The 13,274-nt window shown below is 32.6% G+C and overlaps 1 protein-coding gene across 2 annotated transcripts in view; it reads left to right on the forward strand.

Moving 5' to 3' along the window:
- Positions 1 to 13,274, forward strand: part of Samtor (S-adenosylmethionine sensor upstream of mTORC1) — a 78,568-nt gene that overhangs the window by 51,082 nt on the left and 14,212 nt on the right. For both annotated transcript variants that reach the window (XM_040291566.2, XM_005332306.4), the window contains one exon: positions 8,754 to 8,868. In XM_040291566.2, coding sequence (XP_040147500.1) covers positions 8,754 to 8,868 — 115 coding nt within the window. The remainder of the gene's footprint in view (positions 1 to 8,753; positions 8,869 to 13,274) is intronic.

A 13,274-nucleotide genomic window follows, 5' to 3' on the forward strand; every position in this document is an offset into this window, starting at 1 on the left:
TCCTAAGAACTTTACATTCCTGCTTCAGAAGCCATTGCCATAGTAAGATAATGGTGATGATAATGATGAGAACACAAAGAATTTTGCCAGTAAGATCAGGAATCTGGATTTTCATCTGAAGCCATGGCTAAGTTCTTTCCACTTATTTTTTTTAGACCTCTTTCTGAACTCTGTATATGGAATTCCTGAGTTATCCTTTTGGTTTTCTTCAGATGTTTTTCTTAGAAATTGGATGTCCTTGTCTTTCTCATGAAAGCCCTATTCCCCTCTCTGATCTCAAAGTCATATGTGCTCTCTTAAAAAGAGAGTTTGCCAACAGAATAAATGTGTAAAAACATTGAGCTAAAAAATCTTAATTATACAGTTATTATATGGTCATATTCTGTGTGCTTCTTCAAAAAGGGAATACATTTCCCAAAAGTATTGGCTTAATTGACTAAAGAGTATCTTTTAAGAATATTTCATGAAATGTACTTTGAGAAAAACTGTTCTTTCAGAGACAAGTAATTATCTTCATAGCTAATACCTGTTTTTCCTTGAAAGCTTTTCAAGTCTGATGTGGTAGGCAGAATTTTATTTTTGTCATCTACTTGTGCATATTACTTATCACTTAGCCTGTAAGTAACCTTCAATCAGATCCACAATTGATCTCCCTCAATTTTGTTTTTTGTTCTTTGCTACCAAAATATAAAGAGGAAGCTGTCTGTTACATATTGTAATCAAAACTGGTCATCTTTAGCCAGTCAGAATTTCAGGGATTTTTTGATACATAGAGAAATTCAGTGGGTTATATTTAAAAGACTACAGGTAAATTACTAAATAAATGAGGAGAAAGTAAAGTCTTATCTAGAGTCTTATTTAGCTATTTTTCCTACAGTTCTTTTAAAACATGATTGAGACAAAAGGAATGGTTGAACTAATGATTTCTATGTTATTCTAAGTATTTGGTAGTAAATTTTTACCTACTTGTCATCTATCATCCCTAAAAGTGGGCATTAGAAAATTTTCTCACATGTTTGACTACAGTGAATCCAAGGAGTGACAGTGCTGTTTACATACTGATTCTCAAAAGTACATTTTCTTTTTCTTCTTTTTTAATCAGAAAGAGAGTAGAAATATTTTTTCCTTCCCCTTCTTCAAAGCATTAGGGGTAACAAATAAGGCCCAAATGATTTTTTCAAAGTATTTTACCCATAGTACATTTTGTTCAGGGACAACATTTTATGAAAACCAGACATATGAAGCAAATACATTGCTGTTTTGGTCAAAGGGTATAGATATTGTAGCCTCTAACTAGCTCCCATATTTGCTTTTGCTGACCCTTGCACAGACTCTTGAGAATTCTTCTGATTCTGTAGAGAACACTTTGTGTGGGAAGGGGACACTATTATAAATTACATACTTGGATAAACATTACCAGGTTCTCTTATGTAATAAGCAAAAAATTTTACTTAAGAGTTTATGACTCCCTCTTAACATGTCTTGAGTAGTTTGAAATGCTGCTGTTGATACTGTCAGCATTCCAGATAGAAAATTATGTGGGAAATAAAATCCTGTATTTCTTTCTTAAACTCCTTAACTAGCAGAGTGGGAATTGAGGCAGGGGGAGTAAAAAAAAAATGATCATATACAGTAACTGATTAGAAAAGAGAACAAAAGACAATACTGAGTTAAAAACAGCATACGGAATTTAAATAGAAAGCTTTACATATACTGGGATTTTTACCTTAAAATTTTTCCATAGTGTAGGGACTGGAGATATAGCTTAGTTGGTAAAGTGCTTGCCTTGCATGCACAAAGCCCTGGGTTCAATCCCTAGCACAGGGGAAAAAAACAAACAAACAAAAAACTTTTTCCACAGTGTAAATGGAAATTGTAAAATGAAGTTATAGACTATGAATTCTTAAGTTGTGAGTGTGTGTGTGTGAATTCTAAAGTAATGCAGTTAAGATTCTCTGCATAAATTTGTCTAAAGAAAAAAGTGAAAATTGATTGAGGAATATAATTTTGTTAAGTTGTATTTAAGGATGACTAGTTTTCTTTGTAATTCAGTTTATTCATTTAAAAGCATTTTGAAAAGGGATTCATATACTTAGAACTACTAAAAATATTCATAGTCCAAAAATATTTAAGAACTGTTGACTTAAAGTACACATGGTTATATGACAGAAAGTCTTCTTTCAGAAGTCATATTCATTGTTATTTGAATATTATTTGCTGGAAATCAGCCTAATTAATTTTGTTAAATAAATTTATAACTCTTGTAAAAAGTTTGTTTTAAAAACATTATTTAAGTAACAGTGAATATGCATTTCAAGGTAGTTCCTCTTTTGTTATTACAACTAGCACTTCTCTGTAGTTTTAAAGTTTAAGAGGAATTGATCTCAAGTTAGGTTCTGCATGTACACACAGATTAAATGGAAGTAGAGTTTATCCATTTAGATTGACTCTCTAGTTTTTTATAGATATCTTTGCCTTTAGCATACCTAATATTCACATAATAGTGTACCTTCATGTCAATGAACAATAACATTGCTTGTATTTATTTAAATATTCATTTGTAACTATTGTGTATATTGTTTCAAACTGATTTTATGCTATTTAGACTAAATTGAACTAAAGAAGCATATTTAAAAGTTAAACTACAGTGTGTGCTAGCTTAGTATTCTAAACAATCTCTTAGATTGAAAATAACTTTAAAAATGCTGGATAAATTTCTTAAAAACATTAAATAAAGGATAAAACCAAATTTCAAATGATGGCAGGAAACAAGAATGGTAAGCAAAACATAAAGCTGCTTTTACTCTGAGAGCATTTACACAAACTGGCAAACTTGATCTTTGTTTTATATAATCCCTTGATAAGAGTTAAATCTCCAAAGTAGTTCTTATTAAAAACCTCTTTCTCAGTTTGGTGATCCAGAAATAAATATATCCTGTTCACTCAGGGTAAACAACCTGAGAAATTGAAACCACAGAACATCCCAAGCACAAATTCATAGTTAAAATTCATATCCCCTGAGTGGTCCCCAAGACAAATAATAACTATGAAACCTACATGGAAACAAGGTACCATGACCTAAAATCTGCAGAAGCAACGAACAGCAAGAATAGACCTATAAGGGATATCAGGATTATGAGTTTCATTTTAAACAAACAACAACAAAACTTTTTAAAAGAATTTCTTGAAAGTTTCTACAAGGGATAGAAACTGTACAAACTAGCCATATGGAAAGCCAAAATTAAAACAATTCAGTGTACGGAATGTACTGAGAAAAAAGTTCCTGAACTTCAAAACACTTATTCAGAATTCTACACAAACAAGAAAATGTAGTGTACAAAAAAAATGTAAGTGGTTAAGAACAAAAGGTAGAATGATTTACACCTTTTTGGAGTTGCAGAAAGAAAGAAAATGAGAAAACAAAGCCTTAGAGAAAGAAATTCTAAGCAGATGCAATGATGCCCCAAGGTAATCTCAGCAAGTTGGAGTATAAAATAGGAGGACTACAGATTTGAGGAGAGCCTCAACTAGTTCAGTGTAAGAGTGCTCCTAGATTCGATTCCCCCATACCATCACCACCACCACAACAACAACAATTTCTAAAGATATAAATAATGCAGAAGTAAAGTCTGAGGTGAAAAAAGGAATGAAAAAGCCCAAATAAATAAATAAATGTGTTAATAAACATAAACAAGCATAATATACAACAGTAAGTGGTAACATCTTGAGAGACGTAATACAATAAAATATACAAAAAGACTAGAGTGTCTTAAAGGTTTTATATAGCTTGGGAAAAGACCACGATTATTCAGTACAGGTATACATTTTTGTGTGATTAGCAGTAAAAGAATAGAATCAATGTGAAATTTTCAAATGAAAAAAAACAAATTATTAAAAGTTAAAAACTAAAATGTATGTTAACTATGGCTATTCAGTGCATTCACCTCAGAATTTTTTTTTTTAATTTCAGTGCCCAAAATGAACTAAATGGACATTTCTCAAAAGAAGAAATAAAAATGGCCAACAAATATATGAAAAAATGTTGAACCTCTACCAGTTTAGGAAAATATACAGATCTTACACTGAGATCTAGGGATGGGGCTCAGTCTGAGTAGAGTCCTTCCCTAGCATGCATGAGGCTCTGGGCTCAATCCCCAGCCCTGCTTTAACAACAACAACAACAAAACGAAAACAAAAAAACACTACATTTCATTTCACATTTCACTCCAATTAGAATGGCACTTATGAAGAGTACAAATAAAAATAAATTCTGTCAAGCATGCTGGGAAAGGGGAGCACTTATACACTTTTTGTGGGATTGTAAATTAGTGCAACCAAAAAATGGAGATCAATATGGAGATTCCTCAAAACACTAGGAATGGAAGCAGTATATGACCTGGCTATAACACTGCTTAGTGATTATCCAAAAGAACTTGTTAGCATACTGTAGTGATACATGCATACCCAAGTATAAACCAGTATAATTCACAATAGCCACATTATGGAACCAACCTAGGTGCCCCTCAACATATAACCAGATAAAGAAAATGTGACATATATACACAATGGAATTTTATTCAGCCTTAAAGAAGACCAAAATTATATCATTTTCAGGAAAAAGGATAGAACTGGAGAATATTGAGATTAACCAGACTCAGAAAACCAAGGTTTTATGTTTTCTATCAAATGTGGAAGCTAGGAAGAAAAAAGGAAAGAAAAGGAACCTCATGAAAATATAAGAGACCAGTAGATTAGAGGAAGGGTAATCAGTGGAGAAAGTAAGGAAAAATAAGGGGTGCCTAGAAGAATGAAACACATCAAATTATACTTTGTATTTATATGAATAAATTATAATGAATCCCATTTTTATGTATCATTATAATGCACCAACAGAATGTATTTTAAAAAGAATCCTAATGCCTGATTCTAACCAAATTAAGTCAAAATCTGGGTGATTTGAAAGCTCCCAGCGTGGTGAGAATTTTTTAAAATGTTAAAGTATGGACTCATACCCCCTCACCCTCCAGCACTGGGGCATGAACCCAGAGTTTGGGTTATTTTGTTCATGTTAGGCAAGTGCTTTAGCCCTGAGGTATGTCCCCAGGTGTTTTTATCTTATTTGTAATTTTTAAAAATTTTTGAAACAGGAGCTTACTAAGTTGCATACACGTTTAGAAAACAAATAAAATTATAAAAAAGATACTATATCAAAACCAAAGCACACATTTCCCAAGAATGTAATTTTAATTTAATGTAAAATTAATGTACACTAGGACTGGAGTTGTGGCTCCATGGCAGAGTGCTTACCTAGCATGTGTGAGGCACTGACTTTGATTCTGGCACCACATAAAAAAATAAATTAAGACATTGAGTCCATATCCAACTAAAAAAATAATGTACACTATAACATAGGTTAAAATTATATCTCAGTAAAGGCATAGAATGGATTTGATAAGATGTGATATTTATTTGTGTTAAAGCAAGCCAAAAGGAAAAAAACCCTCACTAAGCATAAAAGGAATTGCTAAAACCTTATTGAGTATGTTCTCCCTCCAGTAGTCATTATGCTTAATCTTAAAACTCTGGAATATTCCCTCTGAGAGTGGCATAATAGTAACCACTTGCTTGCTTCTTCTTATTAGAAGTTCTGGGCAAAGAAGTGAGATAATTATATGGGTAGATGGATAGATAGGAAAGGAAGAAAAAAACAGATGTCTTAGTGTTGTAAAGACATAAATTCTCCCCAAGTTATCTTTAGACTTAGTGCCACACTAATCAGAGCCCCAATGGATTGTGTCAAAGAAAGGTATACAGCAACAAAGGTAAGTTACAGAAGCACAGACAGATCTCACAAATATAATATTAAATTTAAAAAGTCACCAAAGCAAATGTGTAGTGTGAAACTATATTATTTAGGCTTTCTGTCATAGGTAGTTAAGACTATAAAAGGAAGTCAAGGAAATGTTTATCACTAAAATCAAAATAGTGACACCATTATGGGTCAGGGTAGGAGATATCATCAGGGAGAATCCTGCTTCTAGGGTGTAGGCAGTGACGTGGGTGGTAATTACATGGATGTTCACTATGTAACTGTTCTTTAAACTGTGTATTTGTGTTTTGTGCATAGATAAAATCAAAGAACTGAACTAAAGAATTTGAAATGGAATAAGTAAATTACTGAGAATTGATAAATTAAGCTAATCCATGATGTTAGGTACTTGGTGACTGTACTGTAATGTTGAATTAACTAGTATAATTTAAACTATGCCGTTCAGATAGAAAGTTAAGAAGCTTTAAAAAAAAAAAACATCAAATTTGTTGCTACTCGGTTTACTAGAATCCATGGTGTAGAATTAGTGTGAAGCAAATTCTGCTTTTACTAATTCTCAGGACTATCGTTACTAAGGGGACTATAGAGATTGTATCTATAATGTGATAGTAATTATAACAATATCTATCACTTTTTGAGTACTTAAACGTATCAGGCATTGGGTCAAGCACTGAGTTTATTATCTCAATTAATCCTGCAAAAATTTCTCATGTGTGAGTCCCATTATTATCTGTGTTCCACATTGCATAATAAGAGACAGAATTGGGTTTTATTCTGTTTCTGATTGTAGAACTCCTGTTTTTAACCATACCTTCAAGCAAGAATAAGAATGAGATCTAGCAGTATATAGTATCACATACATTATAGATTTTTCATTGATTCTAACTGGCTATAATCTGGATATTCAAATTTATGAAAATGCTGCAGCAAGTATTTCTCTGGTATCTATTTATTGGACCTTTTGCTCGAGTGTAGCAATTTGTAATCTATGCCACAAAAGATCACTGGCCTCTTTCTTCCTTGGAACTAGTGTAGTGTGGTATTTCAAAAACCATTTTTTTTTGTGGGAGGGAGTACAAGGGACTGAATTCAGGTGCACTAGTAGGGGGTACCAGGGTTTGAACTAAGGGGAAGTCAACCACTGAACCATATCCTCAGCCCTATTTTGTATTTTATTTAGAGACAGGGTCTCACTGAATTGCTTAGTGCCTCACTTTTGCTGAAGCTGGCTTTGAACTCCTCCAGACTCAGCTTTCCCAGCCTCTGGGATTACAGGTGTGTGCCAACATGCACAGCTACAAAATTCAATTTGATATCACAAGTTATTTTTTTTTATAGCCTTCATCCAAATTACATATAATGACCTTCCTTCAGATTGGTGCAGTACAGAAAATTACCTCTTAAGTTTTATGGGCAACTCTTATCATTGGGAGAGTTTCTGGCTATTCCTTACAGAAACTCACCCTCCTCTGGGTCAAATTAATGACTTATGTTAAGAGCCTTAAAAGTAAGGCCCACTTTGGTGGAATTGCTGTTTTTCTTACACCCTCATAACCCCTTTTCAGATAAGTTCTTAAATAAAATTACATTCTATTGGCAAAAATATTTTTAATTGCCTCATATTTTTATGGTACTATGCAGTGTTACATACGATATTAGAGATTTTTTTTAAATAATTTATTTATAATCAATAGGTAACTAGGATCATTTTTCTAAAATGTTGAAACATCAAGCTGTTGGTTAAAAATGAAATCCCTACTTATTGCATTTCTTCTCTGAAAAAAATTATGGTTAGCCTATAGTGTTTTGACTTACAATGAGTTTTCCAGGAAGCTACCATTTGTATTTTAACATCTCTTAAGGTAATATGCTAGCCAGGGTACCAGGAGAGAAGCTGGGTAGGTTCTGTCTGCTCTTTAGCCTCCAAAGAGCTGAGATTCTGCTTTTACCTAATTATTTATATTTCTTTGTTTTCCAATGTGTATTCATGAATTTTTTTAAAAAAATGGTTAAGCATCAATTAAATTGGCATATGTTCAAAATTGGCATATTCATAATATTGTTGCTTTATTGTCTGAGCATTAGGACTGCAGGCTTGGGAACAACAAAATCCACTATTTTCCTTCATCCTTATTTGAAACTAGATAGAGCCATATGAAATTTCATTTTGACTAAATTTGCTACCTCTTTTTTTTTACACTATTTTTGGAAATGAGAAAAACAAAAACTCTTGCATATAATAAAACTTTTCCTAACGTACAAAGTAATACTTTATTTATGTTCCTTTCATTGGGCCTTTTAAATCATTGAGATAAATAAATGTGAAATCCAAAAACCTTGTTATGTTTATTACTGAGAATTGATTTGTAAATAGATACATTCCTCTACAAAGATAATTGTAAAAATTGATATGGCATATGATATTATATTTAAATGCAAAAGCAGACATTGGAATCCATTGTTAGGATCCAGTGCTAGGTATTGAAGCCAGACCCTCATACCTGGTAGGCAAGCACTATACTACTGAGCCATAACTGCTAAACTGTTCCCCAAGCCGTATAGTGGTGGTCTTCTGTTATCCCAGACATTAAAGAGACTTCAAAAATCAAGGCCCCATCTCACTTTTTGCAACCCTTTTTCAAATCTAATATTTTTCATTTGAAATGTTATTTATGGTAGCATATAATAGACATTGTTTTATAAATGAATTAAAAAATATTTAGGCCTATTTTAACTTAAAATATGGTAACTGTTGATAGCTAAAGCCCACACAAAGAAAAGCTATTTGGGACCCTCATCTTGAGACCAAAATATTAAAGAATCAATAATCTACATGTTCTTTTTTTTTTTAACTCAAGTGTTTGTATTTTTTTATATTTTATTTTCAAGTTTGCCTTTTATAATGTGAAGTATCTTTTTGTAGGTTGCTACAAGCCTCGGGAAAGATCAGATTACTTGATGTTGGCAGCTGCTTTAACCCATTTTTGAAGTTTGAAGAATTTCTAACTGTTGGTATTGACATCGTACCTGCTGTAGAGGTATGTGTAGTTTTGTTTTGAGACTTCAGTATTTTGCGTTTATATTTACAAACTAAAGCACTGTCTTTACATTCCTAAAAATAGAAAATATCTATTTCCTGTTTACCAGTTGATAAGAGATATTTTCCATTCAAAATTAAATATATATTATATGAAAATGTTTGAGCATTTAATTAACCAATACTATAACCAGTACTATATTTGTCTTTCCTTGCGTATCTAAATAGCCATAATCTGAAATGACACTGTTTTTAGTTAGCTTTGTGTCACTGTGACCCAAGGACCCCACAAAAATAATTTAGAGGAAGTAAAGTTTATTTTGGCTCATTTTTTCAGAGGTTTGTTTAGTTCATAGTCAACTGACTATAATCCTGGGCCCAAGATGATACAGAACCTCTTGGTGGAAGTGTATGATGGAGGAAAGCAACTCAGGACATGACAACTAGGAAGTGGAGAGTTTCGCTTACCAAGAACAAAACGTAAACCCCAGAGGCACCCCTGGTGACCTACTTCCTCCAGCCACATCCTACCTGCCTACAGATACTGACCAGTTAATCCTTGTCAGTGAATTGATTTACTGATTAGATTACACCTATCATAGTCTACTAATCATTTCACCTCTGAGCATTCTTGCATTGTCTTACACGTGAGCTTTTGGGGGACACCTCATCTGAACCATAACATATGCTTTTGTAATATCTGCCTTTAAGAAAGTTCAGTAGCTAATAAGGATTCAGATACACATAATGTTTTGGGCTTTGCATTTTATTTTATTTGATATTTTTAAGTACATATCTTTCTGAAATGTACTGTATTGAAGTGTCATTATGGAATGGTAGAAACAGGCAAGATCACTGGAGTCAGCCAAAAATTTAATTAAGTTTTTACGTAAGTATATGAAAACTACTGCATATAGACTGTTTTCTCTACTTTTAAAGAGCTGTGAGAATAAATATCTAACTAAAACTTGGCTTGATGCTATGTTTATCCTCAATAAGTGATAACTATTATTCTCCCCTTTGAGAACATTCCTTCACTTTGTGACACTGTTGCTTCAGTTTGGTGAAGCAGGATCACCTGCCTATTAGGTTAAACTTTTTTTTTATTTTATTCATATGATGCCAGAAACTTCTGTTAAGGGTAATTTTTAAAGGTAAGAGAATCCAGAGCAGGTACTTCCCTTATTAGAAAAGAATTTGTTATTTTTCCTCAGCTACAAATTCATAATATTTGCCATTTTACATTTAATACAGCTCTAGGCATAATAAAATAGTACAAATTGCCTTTTAGTTTTGATGGTGGTCTGGAGAGAGAACCCTGGGCCCTGCACATGCTAGGCAAGTACTCTAACATTGAACTGCATACCCAGCCCACAAATTACATTATTGATGTTATAAAGAGAATATAGATTATTATATTTATATTATGTTATATCATATTATATTTATGGATTTTTCCCCCAACTGCTGTATTTCTAGCACCTAGAAGAGAGCATGCTACATTAAGTACACTCTAAATAAAAGAATGGAATCTTACTTGCAACCTACATTTAAATCTCACTACCACCATTTTCTAGTCTCTATATTCTTATCTGTATAATGGGGTTAATAATGTACCACATTTCATAAGATATTGTTTTGTTTTGTTTTTGAGAAAAGTGTTTAAAGTGCCTAGCAAAGAATTTGTTATAAAGTGAGTGCTAAATAAGTGCTTACTTTATTGAAAAGTTTCTGCATGAAGATTCAACTTTCATCTGAATCTTTAACGGTATGTCATTTTGATAAACATTACTGTCTAAATATAATCTGAGTAACATTAAGGAATAAGGAAATGCTAAAATCATTAGTGTTTTCTTTACTTCTCAAAGACAAATATTTGTTCAACAGTGAAGTAGCTGTTCTTATCCTTGCAGAGTATTCTTGTGATATCAGAAGCTACTATAACATACTCATGACTTTGTGAATGGATTCTCTCTCTCCCTTCTTTTAAGACACACATTGGAGACGTTCTTCACAACTTCTAAGACATAATGACCATTTGATCTGAACCTCAGGCTTATATTTTTTTAAGTATTATTACATTTAATAAATAGTCCTATAAACTTTCAATTGTATGTTCATTAAGGAATGCAAAACAATGGCTACATTTAGTTCAGTAGTAGAATCAATCAGACTTTAATAATTCAAGAACCCCATAACTAATTTGAAAACAAAGAGAAAATATTCTAGCCAAAATGGAATAACAGGCTGCATTTGTTTACTTTCTCCTATATAAACCAACCAAAAATAGGGCAACACATATGAAACAATTTACATCACACTAGACGCAAAGGATGGTGATCCCTAAAAGATTGAAAACAAATGAAATAAGCTCTACCGTTGCACCTGCATGTTGCCTTACATTTCTGTATGTAGTACAAAGAGAGGGAACCCAAATAGAACCCAACTGAGTCACCTGAGTTGTAAAGTTAAAGTTGTAAAGTTAAAGAGAGTACTAGGGGACTATGGTAGCTAGAGTTTGTAGGACAGAGTATGACAAATGAGAAACCTACACAGAGAGAAAATCTAGAAGCCTGAAAAGGATCCCCTATGATCACACAGCTGAGTACTTATCAGCACATATACTTGAGAAAAATTCATGAGCCCAGAGACAGTACTATCTGAAAGAATTAAAGGTTACAGTGCCCAGCATTGTCACAGGCTGGAAATAGTACTTGTCACTACCAGTCACACTGAAAAGGTCAAGATTCACAAAGCATTGAATAGAGTATGTAATTCTTGCCCCAGTAGTTGAGAATATTAAGCCTTAGACTGGATATTGCTTCAGGCCCACCTACCAAATTTTAGAAACAAGATCCAAAAAGATCAAACTGTCTCCAGGTATCTTAATTACATTTCAGACTGAAGTTCAAGAATACTTATAGCAATCCCCAGCTATCTTATATCCATCAAGGTAAAATTCACAATGACTAGATTAAAAAAACAAACAATAACAACAACAACAACAACAAAAACTAGCCATGCAAAGAAGTAAGAAAATAGGACCCAGAATGAAGAGATAAATGATCTAAAAAGGACAAACATAACAGAGAGAAAGACAGATATGGAGAGAGATTAAAATTAGGAAATAAGGATATTTAAACTAATTTTATCTAGTTCAGGGAAATTCCTTAAGCTATACAGTTACGATTTGCATATTTTTTTGTTTTATACTTCTATAATTCATCATTTAAAATAAATAGAATAGGGATATTATTATTATGTTCCCTATGTGGTAAAAAGTTAGTAGTGAAATGGAATAGATGTTAAAATACCCAAATCTAACTTACAGAATGTGTAATATGAAACACAGATGGGATTAATGCATTTTAGATGTTGAAAAAGTTATCTTGAAGACATGGCAATAGAAACTGACCAAAACAAAAAAAAAAAAACCAGAAAACAATTTTTTTTAAAAATTGAAGACTATCAGTGAGACAGTTTTAACCATCCAAACATAAACATTATTGAAATCTTCCCTCAGTAATCCCAAACTCAAGAAAAAATGAAGAAAATACATGCAAAAAACATCATAATCAAACTTCTAAACCTAGTGATGTAGCCATAAAAGCAACCAGATATTTTTAAACAGACTTGTTAAAGCACCCAGGGCAAGGGGGATTGTCACCTAAAATTACATACCCTAGAACTTTGTCTTTAAATAATGAAGATGAGGGGCTGGGGATGTGGCTCAAGCAGTAACACGCTCGCCTAGTGCTGAGTTCGATCCTCAGCACCACATAAAATAAAATAAAGATGTTGTATCCGCCAAAAAAACTGAAAAATAAATATTTAAAAAAATCTCTTTTTCTCTCTCTATATATATATATATATATATATATATATATATCAATAATGAAGATGAAATGAAGATTTTTCTCAAGCATACAAAAGCTGAAAAAATTCAATATCAGCAAACTTGTATTAAAAGAAATATTAGGGAAAAACATCTTTACTAGGTGGAAATATAGATCTATGAAAAAGGAATGAAGAGTATTAAAAGTGATGACTACAAAGGCAAATATATATTTTATATACGTATATATTATTTTCTTATTACTTAAACTGACTGTTATAGTTTCAAGTGTGTGTGTGTGTGTGTGTGTGTGTGTGTGTGTGTGTGTGTGTGTGTGTGTGTTGGAGCCCTAACCCCAAGTATGTGACTTCATTTGAAGATGGAGTTTTACAGAGGTAATCTTGTTAAACTGAAGTCAGTAGGATGAACACTAATCCAGCATGACTGTGGAGAAATTTAGAACCAAAAACAAGTACCCATTGACAGCTTTCAACATGAGTTTTGAACATTGAAATCATAGCAAATTGGGATAAAAAAAGATATATCACCAGGTGCTGTAGTGCATGTCAGTA

The sequence above is a fragment of the Ictidomys tridecemlineatus genome, chromosome 2, assembly GCF_052094955.1.
Source record: "Ictidomys tridecemlineatus isolate mIctTri1 chromosome 2, mIctTri1.hap1, whole genome shotgun sequence".
NCBI lineage: Eukaryota > Metazoa > Chordata > Mammalia > Rodentia > Sciuridae > Ictidomys > Ictidomys tridecemlineatus.